Source organism: Mytilus galloprovincialis, chromosome 1 (genome assembly GCF_965363235.1).
Source record: "Mytilus galloprovincialis chromosome 1, xbMytGall1.hap1.1, whole genome shotgun sequence".
Lineage (NCBI taxonomy): Eukaryota > Metazoa > Mollusca > Bivalvia > Mytilida > Mytilidae > Mytilus > Mytilus galloprovincialis.
In genome coordinates this window covers 92,480,328-92,498,373 of record NC_134838.1, presented here as the reverse complement: position 1 = coordinate 92,498,373, position 18,046 = coordinate 92,480,328, and the positions used below count along the sequence as shown (strand labels likewise).

At 32.3% G+C, this 18,046-nt stretch overlaps 1 protein-coding gene across 1 annotated transcript; it reads left to right on the top strand.

The window, feature by feature from the left end:
* Positions 1 to 4,009: 4,009 nt before the first annotated feature.
* On the top strand, positions 4,010 to 16,366 carry LOC143044877 (beta-1,3-galactosyltransferase 1-like). The gene is made up of 3 exons (XM_076217103.1): positions 4,010 to 4,102; positions 11,413 to 12,720; positions 15,896 to 16,366. Exon 2 carries the CDS (start codon positions 11,495 to 11,497, stop codon positions 12,701 to 12,703), a length of 1,209 nt encoding a protein of 402 aa, XP_076073218.1. The 5' UTR covers positions 4,010 to 4,102; positions 11,413 to 11,494; the 3' UTR covers positions 12,704 to 12,720; positions 15,896 to 16,366.
* The last annotated feature ends 1,680 nt before the right edge of the window (positions 16,367 to 18,046 follow it).

Genomic DNA, 18,046 nt, shown 5'->3' with positions numbered 1-18,046 from the left:
TTTTTTTCGCCACAAGTCGAAAACAATTTTTTTCTTTCAATTTTAGCATTACATATAGTGGCAGCTGAGGGTGAAACAAACATTTTTTTTTCTCAGAATCAAAAACAAATTATTTTTTTCTCCAAAAACTGGAAACAAACTTTTTTTCCACAAAAAACCATAGCCCCCCCCAGAAAATCAAATGGTTTCTGCCTAACAACTCTATTGTTTAAAACCCATATCGCATGGTCAACAACAAAAGGATACAGGTACTGCCAAACTTACAAACCAAATTTTTGTATCTATGGCAGAATTAAGTAAAGGTTTTAAGTAGTTTGTAATGCGAAATCCCTGATCTTAATTATGACTTACCAGTAACTTGACATAGATTACTTTAATTAAAATCCAAAAACGCCACTAAAAACACGGGCGTTGCGAACGAGTTGTGATATATATGAACACCGTAGCATGCTGCCAAGGGAACATCCCCAGTAGTCAAATTAGGATATTATCACTGGGGTAAAGCTGATGACCGTAACTGCATTCATGGTCATCCCAAGATGTCGGATGAAAAAATAGGTCAGTATCTGTATTGTCTGTTACAGTGTTTCTATATCACTTTCTTTACAAAGGAGACATTGATACGATGTAAATTTATAAAAAATTCAAACGGAAATCGCAAATTACTTCCGAGAAATGTGCATGAAAAAGGAAATTCGATTTAAAAAAATCACTATTAAGATGACCGTAAATTACAATCGAGATGACCGTAACAGAATCAGAAATTCATAGCAAGGGTGACCGTAATTGGTTAAAAGATGACCGTAATTTGTAAAGGATAACCGTAATTTTTAAATGATGACCGTAACTTTTAAAGGATGATCGTCAATTCTAAGAAATATCCGTATTTGTATAACTACTTTTTTTTGTATCAAATGATTAATGGTGTTGACATAAAACGTATTTATATGAGAGTATTATCCTATAGGTAGGAGAAAATAAGACGTGCTTTAAATACAAAGTTCACCATATATATATTTTTTTTTACGGTAGAGGGTATAATTTTTAAAATGAACATACAGCAAGACATGCACATGAAAAAGTGGGGGAAACATGCAACAAAAGCGCGATCAAATGACACCTTACAAGTAAAATAAAAAAAGTGTGCTGCACAGCCTCCAACTAAAAGCCAAAAGATTTTTTTTTTTATTTCTGGAATTCCTTGTAATGACATATAATAAATGCACTTTTTTAAAAATGCCAATGGATGTACACCCATTGATATTATATCGTATTTGATTTGTCTTCTATTTTGTCTTGCAAGTAAAATAACAGAACCTGTTTTTAAAATACTACGACCAAACTATTGAAGGCGAGCTCCAGCAAAATAGATCCTTAAAAATAGTCTTGTGCGTATAGCGTATCACAAGGAGCAGGTGCGGATTAAGCCATTTTCAAAAAAAGGGGGTCCCAACCCAGGGTAAAGGGGGTCCAAACTATGTGTCCCTATTCAAATGCCGTGACTGATCGGTAAATAAAAAGGGGGTCCCTACCCCCGGACCCCCCCTCTTTGGATCCACCACTGAGGGGAACCTTGTCAATTTGCATATACAGCAATGTTATTCAGATATAAAGATCGACAAACTAAGATTTTAATCTGCTTCCTCTGGAACCATACACACAGGCTCGATTACCGGATATTCATATGTTTGATTAGTGTTTTTTACGCTCCATTCATGGGCATTATGTTTTCTGGTCTGTGCGTCCGTTCGTTTGTTCGTTTGCTCGGTCGTCCGTCTGTCCCACCTCAGGTTAAAGTTTTTGGTCGAGGAGGTTTTAGATGACGTTGAAGTCCAATCAACTTGAAACTTAGTACACACTAGAACACACCCGTGATATCGCGGGTCAGTGACTGATATATAACTATGCGTATGCCTTATTTTAGTATTGGTATTGTCATCTGATAAAGTTATGCCGATTATAACATGTATAAGGTGCACAGTTTTCTCTGCTTTCAAAATCTTTCTGTTTGAACCTGTCGACCTGGAACCTATCAATTATTGGTAATATTAATAATTTGGAAAACAAAAGGGCCTGGAATGGAATATTTTTTACTCAACAGTATACAGCAAAATTCTAAATACACTGTTTGGTGGTGCGCCTGTCAGATGCGGAACGTACAGATAAGGTAATAGGTAACAGGTGAATATACTATTGGTATCGGTGTCGGACTCGATCCGGAACTTCTTAATTATTGGCAATATTAATGACGTGGAAAACAAACGGGTCTAGAGTGGTGTAATTTTTAATTAACACCATTGCACTATATTAGTTATATATAATGTTGAATTCTTTGATTCATCGTTTTTACGTGATGACGGCTGACAAATTGGACCTCGTAATTTTAGTATTATAGATGTTTTCTATGATATGATCTTTCTAATCATAATGCCAAATTACAGTTTTTTCCCATTTTAACGGTCCACTGAACATAGAAAATTATAGTGTAGATGAGACGTTGTACTAGAGACACCTCAGAGGGACACATTCTTGTTTCTTCAACTTTTCGTCGTATCTCTGTCAATTTGTATTAAATTTTTAAAATCGTTATCAATAAATATTTCATTGTTTTCGAGAAATTTGCAATTTACTATCATTGTCATGAACTCAAAATACGGCAAGGAGTTAAAAATAAATTGATGAAACATGTTTATATCCACTAACTAAGCCCCTATTGAGACAAACATAACAAAAAGCTATGAATACAAATACGGATAGTCTTAGAATTGAGGGTCATCATTTAAAAGTTACGATCCTCTTTACAAATTACGGTCATCTTTTACAAGTTACGGTCATCTGTTTACCAATCACGGTCATCCTTGTTTTATGTTACGGTCATCTTGAAAATATTTTGATAATGATTTACGGTCATCCTAGCGATTTTTTCAAGTTGAATTTCGCGTTTCCTGAACATTTTTCGGTAGTTATTTGGGATTTCTGTGTGAATCTTTTATAAATTTACATCGTATCAATGTATACTTTGTATATAAAAGAAAATGATATATATTTAGAAACACTTTAACAGAAAATACAGATACTGACCTAATTTTTCATCCGACATCTTGGGATGACCGTGAATGCAGTTACGGTCATCAGCTTTACCCCAGTGATTATAGCAATAAACAAAAATAAACGAAAAATCTTCTCCTTTGTCGGATTTTTTTGCATAGAGTGTCTCCGTATAAAGCTTAAATGACTAAATCTAGGAAAGGATCTAGTAATAGTCAATTTTAAAGTTGAAGAACACTTAGATCTATTAGAGGTTGAGATGAAACGATCTCAGTTTGTACAGACAGTTTTTTGTGTAGTTTAGACTGGGACATAATGTATAGTATAATAATCTCAGGTTGAGGTAACCATGCAATGCCCTAGTCAGTATAATGGACTTCTTCCCGAATCAATGCATAATAGTAGAGACCCCGGCTCAAATGTCCAGAAGATGTCCTTTGAAGCTATGATGTGATTTATTCGAATCTCTGTAGTTAGAGCGCAATGACTAGATAGTAGAACATAAATGAAATGTCATTCTTTAAATTAAAAAAATCTCCAGTGTACTGTACATAGATCTACATTAGGTTTTTTCCGAAGTTTTCCCGCGTTTACACCATTTTTTTCTATTCGAATTTCACTTCTGCATATGAAGATTTACCGCTGGCTTCTAAGATATATTCTCGAATACTTTTAAATTTTATTTCATAACTTTATCATGCCATTCATGGCATTTCATTATTCAGTTTAGTTAGTATGAAAAATTACGGCAGATTTTAGATGTTAAAAAAATGTCCGGCTGGAAAAATACACTTTACCTACAAATAAAATATATTGAGTTTTGATATAAAAATATTGAAAAAAGTTTATTTATTTATTTTAAATGCAAATTCCCATAAAAAATAAGAAAATATAAAGTGAACTTTGGACTCTGTGGAATCGGAAGAGGTGTGTCAAAAATGTAGAGTTGTCTCCCATGATAAATTGCCTTGACCTTGTTGGCACAACACCAAATGGCGCTTGGCATTACGTGGTATTCGTTGATCGTTTATCAAAAACACAGGTTGTTTTAAAGGTAAGGAGTCAAAATATTGTAACAAAACATCAGTTGATAAAGAACAATAAAATTTTATAAATGTAATCAACCCACATTACAGAAATCAATGATCACAGACATAATCAGGTAGGATTATTCATCACACATGTTAACCTTAGACTGAAATATTTATAAAAGTATAAAAAACGTGAAGTTTTAGATTTTCCACAATAATGACATTTATGTTTAGCACACTGTAGCACTCTTATCGGCAGTGACAGCCTACATTTGATGATTTGTATGGGTAATTATTGAAAATATTTCCATCCAAATATGACTGGATTAGGCTTTAGAGCTTTTTGACACAGGCACTTGTTTCTTCCAATGTGCATGTGGGGTTTACTATCCACACCGTACGAAAAATCACTTTCATACAGGTGTGTATGGTTAACCCCACATTGACAGAAACAAGTGCCTGTGCTTTTTGATATGGAAATATAGATTCTGCAACAAGTGTATTACGATATTTCTCCACTCGAGACAGTTAAATTTTAATATTTAAAGCCCGAGGGTTGCAGAGCTCTTTAAATAATAAAATTTAACTGTTGAGAGTGGAGAAATATCGCAATACACGAGTTACAGCGGTATAATCTGTTTCCCTTATCAGTCAGGGGACTTACTGAAATAGGTGATTTTAAATCACTTATTTGAGTAGCAAAATCGTGGTTTTGTCACAAATTTGAATTTTGTATTTTTTTCCAAATTTTAAACACATAGGTTTAAATAATAACTTTTAATTAGTAAAATTTAAAAAAAATAAACTTTTTGCTTCTTTTAAGTAGAAAGGTTTCTGCCTTTGATGCTATCATTTAGCTGAAAATTCTATTTTAGTTGAAAAAATGCTATAATAATGGCTTTACATAATGAACTGATACTTTCTTCAAAGATTTTTCCCAGCAGTGGGAGTATTTTTACTGTGAAGTTCAAGGTTTCATCTTTCAGATTATGTAATAAAATTCTACTGTTCACGATAAAAATCTCACTGTTCGGGGGTGTTGAAATTAGTAGGGATTATTAAAAGAATGATACTTAAAGAAGTGATTTGTGGGAAGGAAATTGAGGTCTGATACTTAAACAAGTGATTTTTATGTCATTATCCTAGATTCAGTACAAGGTCATCACCTGAAATGACCTGGTCATCCTAGACAACACAGATGTTGGTTCTGATAAGTTTAGAAACATAATTAGTCCCTGGATCATTAGTATTCTATATTTAAAGCTACAGTAAAATTAAATCACTTCTTCTAGTGATTAATTTGTACTACTTAAGGCAGATTTTACAGTATTGTGTTCTGTCTCCTACTTTCATGTTGCTAATGTGACGGAGACAAAAATGAGTAACGTTAGCGACATTTGGACATGTCACATGAGCAACAACATCTTTAAAAGTTAAAATGTATGCACACAGTGATGTTTAATATATGCCTGGAGTAATAAAATTGTACAGTCTGGTTTAGAATTTCTAAATATACAGAATGTCATTTGCAGGTGTACTTTATATCAAATGAATACACAAGAAACCAAAAAATTAGTAACGTTAGCGACATTTGGACATGTCACATGAGCAACAACATCTTTAAAAGTTAAAATGTATGCACACAGTGATGTTTAAAATATGCCTGGAGTAATAAAATTGTACAGTCTGGTTTAGAATTTCTAAATATACAGAATGTCATTTGCAGGTGTACTTTATATCAAATGAATACACAAGAAACCAATTCGTAATAGTAACATTAGCAACATCTACTATCATGACATTATGTTTTGTTGCGAACGTCTTTTTGATGGACGGAATACATTTAAGGTCCTCTTGTAACGATATTACATACAACTTACCTTCTTTGCTTCCCCATCATGTGAAGGAACTGACTCCGAATCTATTTCTGCAAAGGGCGATATCGTAACTCCTATACAGGAGAGTTACAGATATAAATATATGTTGCTCACGTGACACTGATTTGGACGGAAACCTCGAACAGTAACGTTCGCAAAAAATAAAACAGCCAATGATATTGATTCCTCAAGTCCTTTGACCCCCTTACGTCATCCAAATTTAATATGATTGCTATTTTCAATTATTTATAAAACCCGGGATAAAAATAACTACAATGGGCTGTCTGAGAACTAACAAGAAAATTGCGATCGTGACATACCACAATGGACGGAAAAGACGTGACGTTAGCAACAATATTATTAAATTACCTTTTTTAGCCTTTACCAATAAAAATCTGCCTTAAAGTTATGATTAAAACACAAAAGAAGACTTTTTATTAAAATATAAGTCCATGTTATTAGGCTCCACTTATAAATAATACTTCAAAATTCCACTCCAAATAAGCTGGATGTCAGTAAAGTAGGTCATGATGTCTATTCCATGTCCAATATTTTGAAATTGAAAACCCTCTAATTCTAACATAAAACACAAACACAGAGTAATTTTTATTTTTATTTACTCAGAAAGACACATTTTATTCAATAACATAATGCATTACTCCATTACACAGTCTGTTTCACAGTTTCAGCAATTGCTTTTTTGATGGATACAAAAAACAATAATTCCTTCTTATTGTAAAATCTGCCTTAAATAGGTGATTATTAAAGAAAGACAACTCTAACTTCCAACCTTTATGGAAGTAATGTTACTTAAATCAGTGATTTAGAAAATCACTTATTTAAGTAAGTCCCCTGACTGCTTATGATTTTATTTTTATCCTTCCTTTTCAAAGATTTGCAAAGTTGTGTACAGCAGTCAGAGCTCAGGCATAAACAAGTCGATTTTTGCTTTTGACTTAAAGAAGTCAAAACATGTATTTATTATAAAAATGTGTTTTCAATTTTAGACTTTTCTAAGTCAGAAAATGACAGACTTGTTTAATCATGTTAATACATGTAGGTCTATTTATGCTGATGAAAAAACTTAATTTTACTTGGTGGCCAAAGTACACCACCTATGACAACAAGAGAGTTCACAAAGACTTAAGCTATCTATACAGTGATCTGGAAGGATTTTTTCTCTATGGGCCCAGGGCCCCTCAAAATTAAATTCAAGGGGCCATTTAAAAAAATAATGGGCCATGTTGTCAAATGAATGGGCCATTTAATTTGAATTGACTACAGTGAAAAAAGTAAAAAGTGTATATCTCGGCAAAGTGATGGTGGTACTTACCTTTATGATTTTAAATAATATTATAGATATTGTGCCTGTGATTTTGTTATTTCAATTCAACAAAGAATGTAAAATAATTTCTTCCAAACCAGATAATATTTAAGATATCCTTTATTTACAATGTTTCTACTGCTACTGTTGTCTTGTTCATGTGCATGTTTTTTTTTACATTAAATTTGGGTCTTCGTCGATACCATACTTATTCCCGACGTTCCGTATTAGAGGACGTATTTGGCATTTCCTCTGCACTTCTTGTATTATTATTACTTCATCACGATGACAACAATAACAGTAGAGAGTATCATTAATTGATAAAACAAAACAACAATTCGCTGAAGGCATGTTTATAAAATATCAAAACAAGCCAAAGACCAAAAAGTGACAAGGACAGTTAGTCGCCTTTTATGGAGACAAAAGCTATATTCATAAAAAGGCTTTGGGGTTTTTCAACGAAAAAGTATCAAGCTGAACTAAGTTAAAAGATAATAATTAGAGACAAATCTCGTCTGTACTAGCCAAATTTTACAAATTTAAGGTTGTAAAAAATCATATCATGAATGATGGTTAATTACGTTTGTTGGGTAATCAGTTACACCCATGGTTCTATTATTTCCATAGGAAAACACCCGAGACGTCCCAAAAATATATAGATGCTCCTATCATTGAAGGAACATTACACAGTTGTGTACACACACATGGCGGCACGGAACACGATCGGAAATCCATTTGACAATATCTAAACGTATCGAAACGAAGTGAAAAATATTGTGCGCCACGTGGGCGCTTACATAAGTCACTCTATGCGCCATTTCTGGTCGATATGCGCTATAGGCGCAGGGCGCACGACTTTCCCGATCACTGTCTATATTTAATTATCTAATTGAACATTCTTACTGAACACAGATGTTTTACCTCATTAAGTGTGGTTTCAGCATACATGATGTGATTCTTCCGGCGGGAGTTAAAATCTCCCGCTTTTCAGACCCTCTTCCGTCCCTCCCGTTAAAAATTGAAATCTTCCGCTTTTTGAAAATGTCAATCTTGAAAAAATTTCAGTAGACATTGCTGTTTCGAAATAGATACGGACAGGGAAAAGGTCTGAGAAACTCAAAATTGATATGGGAAAAGTCTGAGAAAAACGGAAGTCTCCAGTAATGATGATTGGCATTTACCTAGTAATCAACTAGCTAGTTAAATATACGTATAAACATCGATTTTGATGCTGTTGAAAAACATGGAACAGACTTACAGTTTATACTGAACCTTAAAGACAATAAAATCAACTCAAATATGGCATGTATGGCTTGTTTTCTATCAAAGCCAATGGAATACCTTTACATATTAAAGTGTGTTTGTCTTATAATTTGACAAAATGCAAACTGTATGTTATCACCAAATACCCCAGCATCAAATTAAAGAAGACACAGTATCTTAGCCAAATTTAAAAATGGTGCAAGTCAAGTGCCAAGGGTCAAGACCATGCTTACTACACTTCATACAAAGCTGACTATGGCGGCCCTAATTACTTGACTAAAAATATTGAGACAGCTACCCACCAGAAGACCCACAACTCTATCAATTCAACATTTCTGTTACAAACATGTTCAGTAGTGGTACTAAAGTTGACAATGTAGCTAAAGAAAAGGTACTTTTTGCCATGTATGATGGCTGATCACTTTATCTTGGAACTATATATGATGAATAAATATTTGAACCCCCCTTATCTTCTATTTTACTGAGTAAAAAATGGCTATGCAGGTGTTCAAAGGTATGGAATCATTGTTTTTTTAACAAAAAAGAAAGATATATATGCAGTTTAAACACACACAAAAAAATCTTGCGTATGTCGATAAAAAGGTCGATAAAAAATCTCCAGTTTTGAGGCCCAAACTCCAGCTGAAAATTTCCAAATCTCCAGTTGTGGCTTGACAACTCTGTCATATGTCTGTTCCAGGTGGTTGCATTGTAAGGTTAATTAACATTATCTCCGATTTTTTAGACTCTCATTCATATTTTTCTTTAGAAGACAAAGCATTGTCTTTCAATGTTGTCATTATTTGATTTAGATGCATGACCTTTTTATAAATATGTGTGGGTCTTGAAGTTAACCAATTTTGATAACTTATCGACTTGTAGGAGTCGATATTTGCAACTTTTTGATTCTGGTCAATTATTTCATGCTTAACAATATTTGACTTATTAAAGTCGTATTTTGTCTTGCATTGAAGGGAGACAAATCCTAAAACTTACAAATTTAGACCTCTATGAGTCAAAAGCAGATTCAGACTTATTTATGTCTGAGTTCTGACTGTACAGTGGAGAAATATCGTAATACCACAGATATAGTGGTGTAATCTGTTTCTCTAATGATTTGTATCCTTCCTTTTCAAAGATATGAGGAAAGTTGTGTAATTTTGATGTGACATCATCAGACATGGTCACCTTTTTTCATGCATGACGTCACAATAAGAAAATGCAGAAGAAAACAATTAAATTTAACGTCACAATTAATTTTAACCAATCATTTGCCGAAAACAGATTTTTCACAAGTGAGGAGAAATATTTTTCTCCCACTGGTCAGGAAATGTGAAAATATCACAAAAATTAGAGAATAACATTTCTGTACATTGTTAAAATGTACATGTGGTCATTCCTTTGTTTTCTACACATTTTTTTTAAATAGCCAGAGGTGGATTTAGAGGGAACCCAGGGAGAGTTTTTATCATGCTTTTTTTAAAAATATAATAAAAAGTGTGTGTCACAGGTCTTTTTTCATGCTACAGGTTGTGCAAAATTGTCAGATTTTGTATAGATTATGCATGGAACTCAAATTTTGTTTGATAAAAAAAAACCTACATGATAGAAATGAATCAAACACTAATATGGTGTTTTTTTTTTTAGATAAAAAAATCATACCTGTTTAGAATAAAGCTTAAAAAATGCTAAAATGTCCTAAAATCATTAGATGAACATTGATATTTTACAAACATGTATGCTTTGCTTATTACATTGTTCATCTATATTTCTATCATGGGTATCTAAACTGATTTTTGGACATGACTTGTTTTTTTTATGAATTGCAATTTTTGTGTAAGCAGAAATTTGTTCACATGCAAATGAATCATTCAATTTATATTGATTTAGATTATTTTCTTAAAACAGAATCCATAATGTCATTAAAAAATTATCATTTATAAATATGAGGAATCATTGTCAAATTAACAATGTTCATGTGTATCAAACTATTTATAATTATTATGATGCTGTCTTATTATCTGTAAGGGCAAGAAATGGTCACAGTAAACATATTATTACAAGAGGGTGGTAAAGGGTTATTTTCATGCAATGTGATCACCGTTTTTTATTTCACGTTCAACATGTTTTTACTTTTTTATTTGACGTTCAGTCGTGCAAGAAGGGTGCCTTGTTCAACGTGTTCTGCTTATTTAATTTTACGTGATCGTGATTTTCAGTCTTATTTTGCGTACTCGGTATTTTTCAAATAAAATTCAAACACTTGGCAGGGATCGTCAAGAAATACTTTTTTAAAAGCCAAAAACCAATTATATCATAAATGTGTATACTAAATCGGGAATATCAAGTAAAACAAAGAGTTAATATATACAAGAAGACAGTGACTCAGTCACAAAAGGTTCAAATAAAAGTATTTATTTTTCGTGCAACGTGCAACGTTCATTACAGAAATTATTTCACATTCAACGTGAAATTATGTCTTATTTCACGTTTTTTTCGTGCAAGCACCCCCCTTTACCACCCTCTTACAAGTGGAATTATAAGAAAATGTGAATAAAACTTAATTTGTAAACTGTACATGTATGTGTATTTGGATCTGAAAATGAGAATCTTACAATACAGTGTACCTGTTGTATGTAAAAAAATAGATGCCCAGTTTTGTACTTGTACATGTAATTTATAGTTTACCCAAAAATATCCAATTGAAATTATATAATCAAATAATGTTTATACTGTACTGCCGTAACTTGTCAGCAGTAGTAAATTGTCTCAATATACATGATAAGTCTAGTTTGATTTAAAATTACATACCAATAACCTATTTCAGTTTTTAAGTGGAATTATTATCAAATCAGATTTTGTCTTTCAGATTATTGAATACTAGTAGGATATGGCTTTGCTCTACTAAGAGTTTTGATGTGGAAGAGCTGTGACAGACAAACATTTTTGCCATGGGGACACCTAAAGTCCCCACCATGCACCATCTTCAGCATGAGGCAAACCCTCTGAAGTGCCAAATTACAACACCTGACGAATCGTCTCATCAGACAGAATCTCCCATTGATACTAAATATATTGTCTCACTTCAAGTTCAGTCAGTAATGCGAAGGCATAGGACATCACCGAAGGTTATACTAAAAGCTAGTATCACTTCTGTCCTTGCTATAACCATTGGTTTTATAGTGCTTTATACCTTTTTATTGAAGTATTTCCCACCTACAGTTCCATACCACAGCTCTCACAAAAGCAGAATTAAATTGATTCCAAAATTTGGTGGATCATCAAAATTTGCTGCAATGGAGAATCATTATTATAGTCTTAAATGGAACATTTCAGAGATTTTAGGAAATACTCCAGGAAATATATGCAAAAGTGGTATAGAATTTTTAATTCTTATAGTGTCTGCACCCAAAAATATACAGAATAGACAAATTATAAGAGAGACTTGGTGTAATCCAGTTTTGTACAAACATTCCGAGAATGCATGGCAATGTTTGTTTCTTATAGGTAAAGTAGAGTCTAGTGACTTACAGGACAGTTTACAAGAGGAATTCAAGTCTTTCAGGGATATAATATCAGGCAGCTATACAGACTCTTACAGAAACCTATCGCTAAAAGTGATGCAAGGATTCCACTGGGCAAGCAGGTATTGCCCAGCCAAATTCATATTAAAAACTGACGATGATTGTTTTGTTCATACTCATAACTTATATGATATCATAATACATCATCAAGATGCAAACAGTTTATATATGGGTCACGTCCAGTCAGACCCTAAACAACGGAGAGTTATACGTGATCAAGACAGTAGGTGGCATGTGCTAAAAGAAGAATATGAGGAGGAAACATATCCTCCTTATGTCAGTGGTGTAGGCTATTTACTTTCTGCTGACGTTGTTAAAAAAGTTGTTAACATTAGTCAGTACATTAAAATCATTCCAAACGAGGATGCTTACATGGGAATATTAGCTCAGGAAGTGAACATTCCCCCAACAATTAGTGCTAGATTCCAGTTGTCGTCCAGTGGATGGTCTATGTGTAACTACATGTACCTTCTGGTTTTTCACAGGGTTGACTACAATAGACAAAGGGAAGTCTTTGATAAAACTCTCCAAGCTTTACATGAATGTAAAAATACTCAAAAACTGACATGGAACTAATACCCTACAATTCAAAAGTAAGTATATAATACGGTAAATACCTGCAGGTGATGTTGACTACCTAATTTACACATAAAACTTTGTTATTCACAGACTGTTAATGACATCTTTACACTAAACATGCTTAATCAGTTTGATGTGTACTAGTTGATATTTTAGACTTGGAAAACATGATTAATTGCACTGTTTTACATTCTATGTTACAGTGTTAGTTGAAGCTAGTTTAGAACCAGCCTTTTGATCACTGGATGTACTCTTAGATTGGTATATCGTTTCTATTGTCTTTTTGTTTAATTTTGTGCTTAATACATTCATTGACATTGTACATGTACTTTTTGGCTGTCAAGATACACTGTATAGGGGTTTACTTTTTAATATGAAAAACAATGCCTGTAAGATCCAATAACTTCTGCAGCTGGTCATAAAACATGAAAAACAATGCCTGTCAGATCCAATAACTCCTGCAGCTGGTCATAAAACATGAAAAACAATGCCTGTAAGATCCAATAACTCCTGCAGCTGGTCATAAAACATGAAAAACAATGCCTGTAAGATCCAATAACTCCTGCAGCTGGTCATAAAACATGAAAAACAATGCCTGTAAGATATCAATAACTCCTGCAGCTGGTCATAAAACATGAAAAAAATGCCTGTAAGATCCAATAACTCCTGCAGCTGGTCATAAAACATGAAAAACAATGCCTGTAAGATCCAATAACTCCGGCAGCTGGTCACCTGGACTGTTTCAAGACATTGAAATCGATATTGCTCCGACGTGTTAATATAAATACAAGACATTTTGCTTAAGACACATGATTTTATACTTAAGTTAGTAAAATCTTTATGTCATGTATGTTATTATTTTCAGACCTTCATCGTTTTTTTAAGCTGCTCTTGATAAAATGAAGATAAAATTACTACTAAAACAAACATTCGGTTTACATCAGAATATAAAATTCTATGTATGCTTTGACTATCATTTGAGGTGTGATAGTGATTTTTCGTGATTGAAGTCTTTGAATTCTCATTTATTGTCAGGGGCGGATCCAGCCATTTTAAAAAAGGGGGGTTCCTAACCCAGGACAAAGGGGGGGTTCCAATTGCATGTCCCCATTCAAATGCATTGATCGTCCAAAAAAAAGGGGGGTTCAAACCCCCGGAACCCCCCCTCTGGATCCGCACCTGATTGTATACATGTACATAAAAATGTATTTCATGTTACAATTAAATTTCATGATGCTTCAAAGAGATTCATTACTGTATACAAATACAAATAAAAGAATTAATATGTTTACATTAATATTGTACTTGAAATGGTTACAGTTTACATTTATCCCCTTGAATGTTTAATAGCATTTTAAAACTTTTATTATGCCCCTGAATATACATTTGTATGGGTAACATGTACAGTTGTCTCAAACTACTTGAAGTGAAAAGTTAAATGTTTATTGAATGCATATATACAAACTATATCTTTTGCAGTCATGACATATCACAATAATTGGAATTTCTTTATCATGTTTATATACATGTATTTGTAGAAAACTATTTATTTAAATGAAATTGAATTGTTTCATTTCTTGTGTAATTTAGCATTTAGCAAGCAATATTTTAACTGAAATAATGCCAAATTCATACAATCTGACAATGTGGCATGTACATGTTTTGTATTGTAAAATGTTGAACTTGATCCAGCTGAATTCAGTACATTCATTGACATTTTAAGTGCCAGACTGAGATAAGAAGTTTAATTTAAATACAAAGAATTAGGTCATGGTTTATGTCATGGATATATATTTTTTTTGAAAATAAGTTTACAAATAGTATCCATTGGTATCAATTTTCTTAAAATTTAAGTGGAAATTTGCAAGACAAATTAAAAAGTAAGAAATATTTCTGTGCTTTATTCATGCATATATACATGTACAGTTTTGTATATTACTCCACAATTTTAATTTCCCACTTTGGTCCAATACAATATACATGTAGATGTATGTCAGAAATGTAGGACAGATTTAAACCTTTGTATACATAGTCTGCCAAAAAAATCTTTTATATTATAATGTATCACAACATGTGTAAAAGACCCATCTGTCTTTTATAAAATTAATTCAGAAAGTACATTTGTTTCCCTTAAATGTCATACTGTGTGTTGTAAGACTAGTTTAAATATAAAGCTACTTTTCTGTTGTCAGCTGTGTTATGTTAGATTAAACATGTTAAAAAATCAAAGATTTATCCAGTTTAAATGTTTATTATGTTTTGCATGGACAATTTCTTAACTGAAAAAAGTTTTAAAAAGCCACGTTCATTTATTTTGATGACCTAAAACTTAACTGAACAGGTGACATGTTTATGTTACAAAAGCAAATACCTTCAACAATAAATGTCTAGAATAGATTTGATCATGTTGTTATGTTATGCAAGCTTTAAGTGGGTCTGTACTTGCTTCAGGTTACATCAACACTTATACATTTTTATATACATCTATTAGTGGGTCTGTACTTGCTTCAGGTTACATCAACACTTATACATCTTTATATACATCAGTCTGCACAGAAAATGTTTTCATTTACTAGTCCGGAAACTAATTATCAAAATTTGTCCCTTCATGACTATGTAAAATTTTGAAAATTTTCACTAGTCCGAAACAATATTTACTAGTCTGGGGCATCGGACTAGTGGCTAACTGTACAGACTGTACATCTATTATTGATGTTGATGAGGGGTTATTAAACAGAACTATTAAAAGTTGCATATGTTGCATATTTCTGAGATAATAATTGGTACGTTGACAAATTAGACATTCTTTTTTATTATTACCATAGATACAATGACTAGCGGGGCGAAAGTAGCCAACCTTGAAAAAAGAAACCCATTAATTGTTACAAGGATCATAGAAAGTCACCTTGATACTTAAAAGTACACGACAATGAGAAAATGTGTGAAGTGAAGCATTGTACTGTTGTACATGTATGTCCAGGGTCTGGGTGTACTTCAGGTGAAAATCTACATGTGTTACTGACTTACATGTATATGTACTTTATTGCATTTGTAAAAGTATTCAAACATTCTTATACATAAATTACTATTAGTAAAAACAAATATATTTCTTTTAAAGTTTGTAAATAAGTTCTATTGTACTTTCATTATTATTTCATTATTTCAATTATTTTATTTTGTTTTTTTCAGATTACAGGACTATGGTTCACTTCATTAAAAAACAGCATTACTTTTGTATTCATTTGAAAAGTGTACAACTATTAGATAAAGACAACACACTTACCAGTAAAGAACTTACATGAGATTTTCAGTAAATTGTCAGTAAACAACTTATTGATGGTTGTCAACTTACACACCATTGTCAGTAAAGAACTTACACATGTTTGAAATTAAGAACTTACACATGATTGTACGTAAGAAATTAATCATGATTATCAGTAAAAAAAACTTACACACGATTGTCAGTAAGAACTTACACACAATTGTCAGTAAAGAACTTACACAGGATTGTCATTAAGAACTTGCACACAATTGTCAGTAAAGACCTTACACATGATTGTCAGTAAGAACTTACACACAATTGTCAGGAAAGAACTAACACACAATTGTCAGTAAAGAACTTACACATGATTGTCATTAAGAACTTGCACACAATTGTCAGTAAAGAACTTACACATGATTGTCAGTAAGAACTTACATACAATTGTCAGTAAAGAACTTACTCAACATTGTTAATAAAGATAACTTACAAAAGATTGAGATTAATTTTTTTACTAATTAATGAAATCCGATCATGAATAATGTTATTTCATATACATGTTTATATAAACATATGACTCACACACAAAAAATTTCTTCAAATTGTGATTTAATTTTTTTTTTATTACTTAAAATATACTTGACATAAGGTAGCAATGTTTTTAGCATTCATTATGTTTATGTTGATAAACCAATGCTAGTTATAGAACTGAATCTGTTAGAAAATTGGTATGAGAAAATTCTGTGCAATGATTATAATTAAAAACTAGGAGAACATAAGCCAATATCAAAGGCAAGCCGCAATGTCTTTTGTGAGGGGCTGCTTTGTGATGCCCCTGTTGTATTTTTATGTTCTGAAAGAAAAATTAAAAAAAAATTAATTATCAAGATTTTTAAATATATATTCTATAAATGCATTTGGGAGACTTTAATTTTTGTAAAGAAAAAGGGACCATACATGTTTTCACATTTTTTTTAATTGGACAAACCAAAGTTCATTAAAAAATGTCCTTATAATAAACCGTGAAATTTTCTAGGTGAATAAAGCAGAACTGATCATAATTTCCTTAACACACTCCTATTTTTATTCAGTCATGATAATTTGAAATTTCAACTCTCTAAACTCATGGATCAGCTTCTCTATGTCATTCATTGGTACCGTAGCCAAGGTTGTTATACACCTCTGTAGAAGTTGTCTTTTTGGACTCAATTGGATGTTTACTTTGTATTACATAAGTGACCATTACGCTTTAAACATTCTTTTCAAAGGTTGTTTAGATGAAAATGGTGTTTAAAGAATTCAAAATCATAAACAGTCGTACATTTTTCCATAAATCTCATGTTACGTGGTAATGACAGAATCATGAATCTCAGCATATTTATTTAAAAATGACATTGATATTTAAATGGTGCATTGTAAATACAACACAAGAATTCTACAATGTATCTTATTATGTTTGTGACATTCTTGTAATTTTTATGAAGATCTGGAAATGTTTAATCATAATAAACTAATTATAGTGGGTCTCATGGGGGTCTAAGCGTGACACGGGATTGCTGATTTTTAGTAAGCGTGACTCGTGAAAGTCAAATTATTGTGACGTGAAAATGGGAAATGAAGTCTAGCGGGACACGAGAAATAACATAAAAATGAGAATTGCTTACCTATATAGTGTAAGCAGGATCCGGGATCAGAACCCACCAATGAGACCCCCATTATAATGTATACATGTACAAAAAATGTAAGTGCAAGATTGAAATTGTGAAACGGACATACTCATTTGATATCCTTTGTGCATAATACAATGTATCTTGATAAAAATGGTGTCTTCAATTTTTTCTAGTTTAAGATCTGCAAGTGTCAAATAAATATAATAGAGATTATTTTGTGTGCTGCATAATAAAAATGAAAAAGTTGAAAAACGTAATACTCAACTTCCTAAATCAGCAATTTTTTGCAAGAAATATAGAGGGAACCAAGAAATTCATAAGATGATCTGATCTTTAATTTTCATATTTTGTGTGTATGCTTTTGAGAATAATTCCATGTGTGAAACAGACAAACATCGCTAAGTGTTTTTG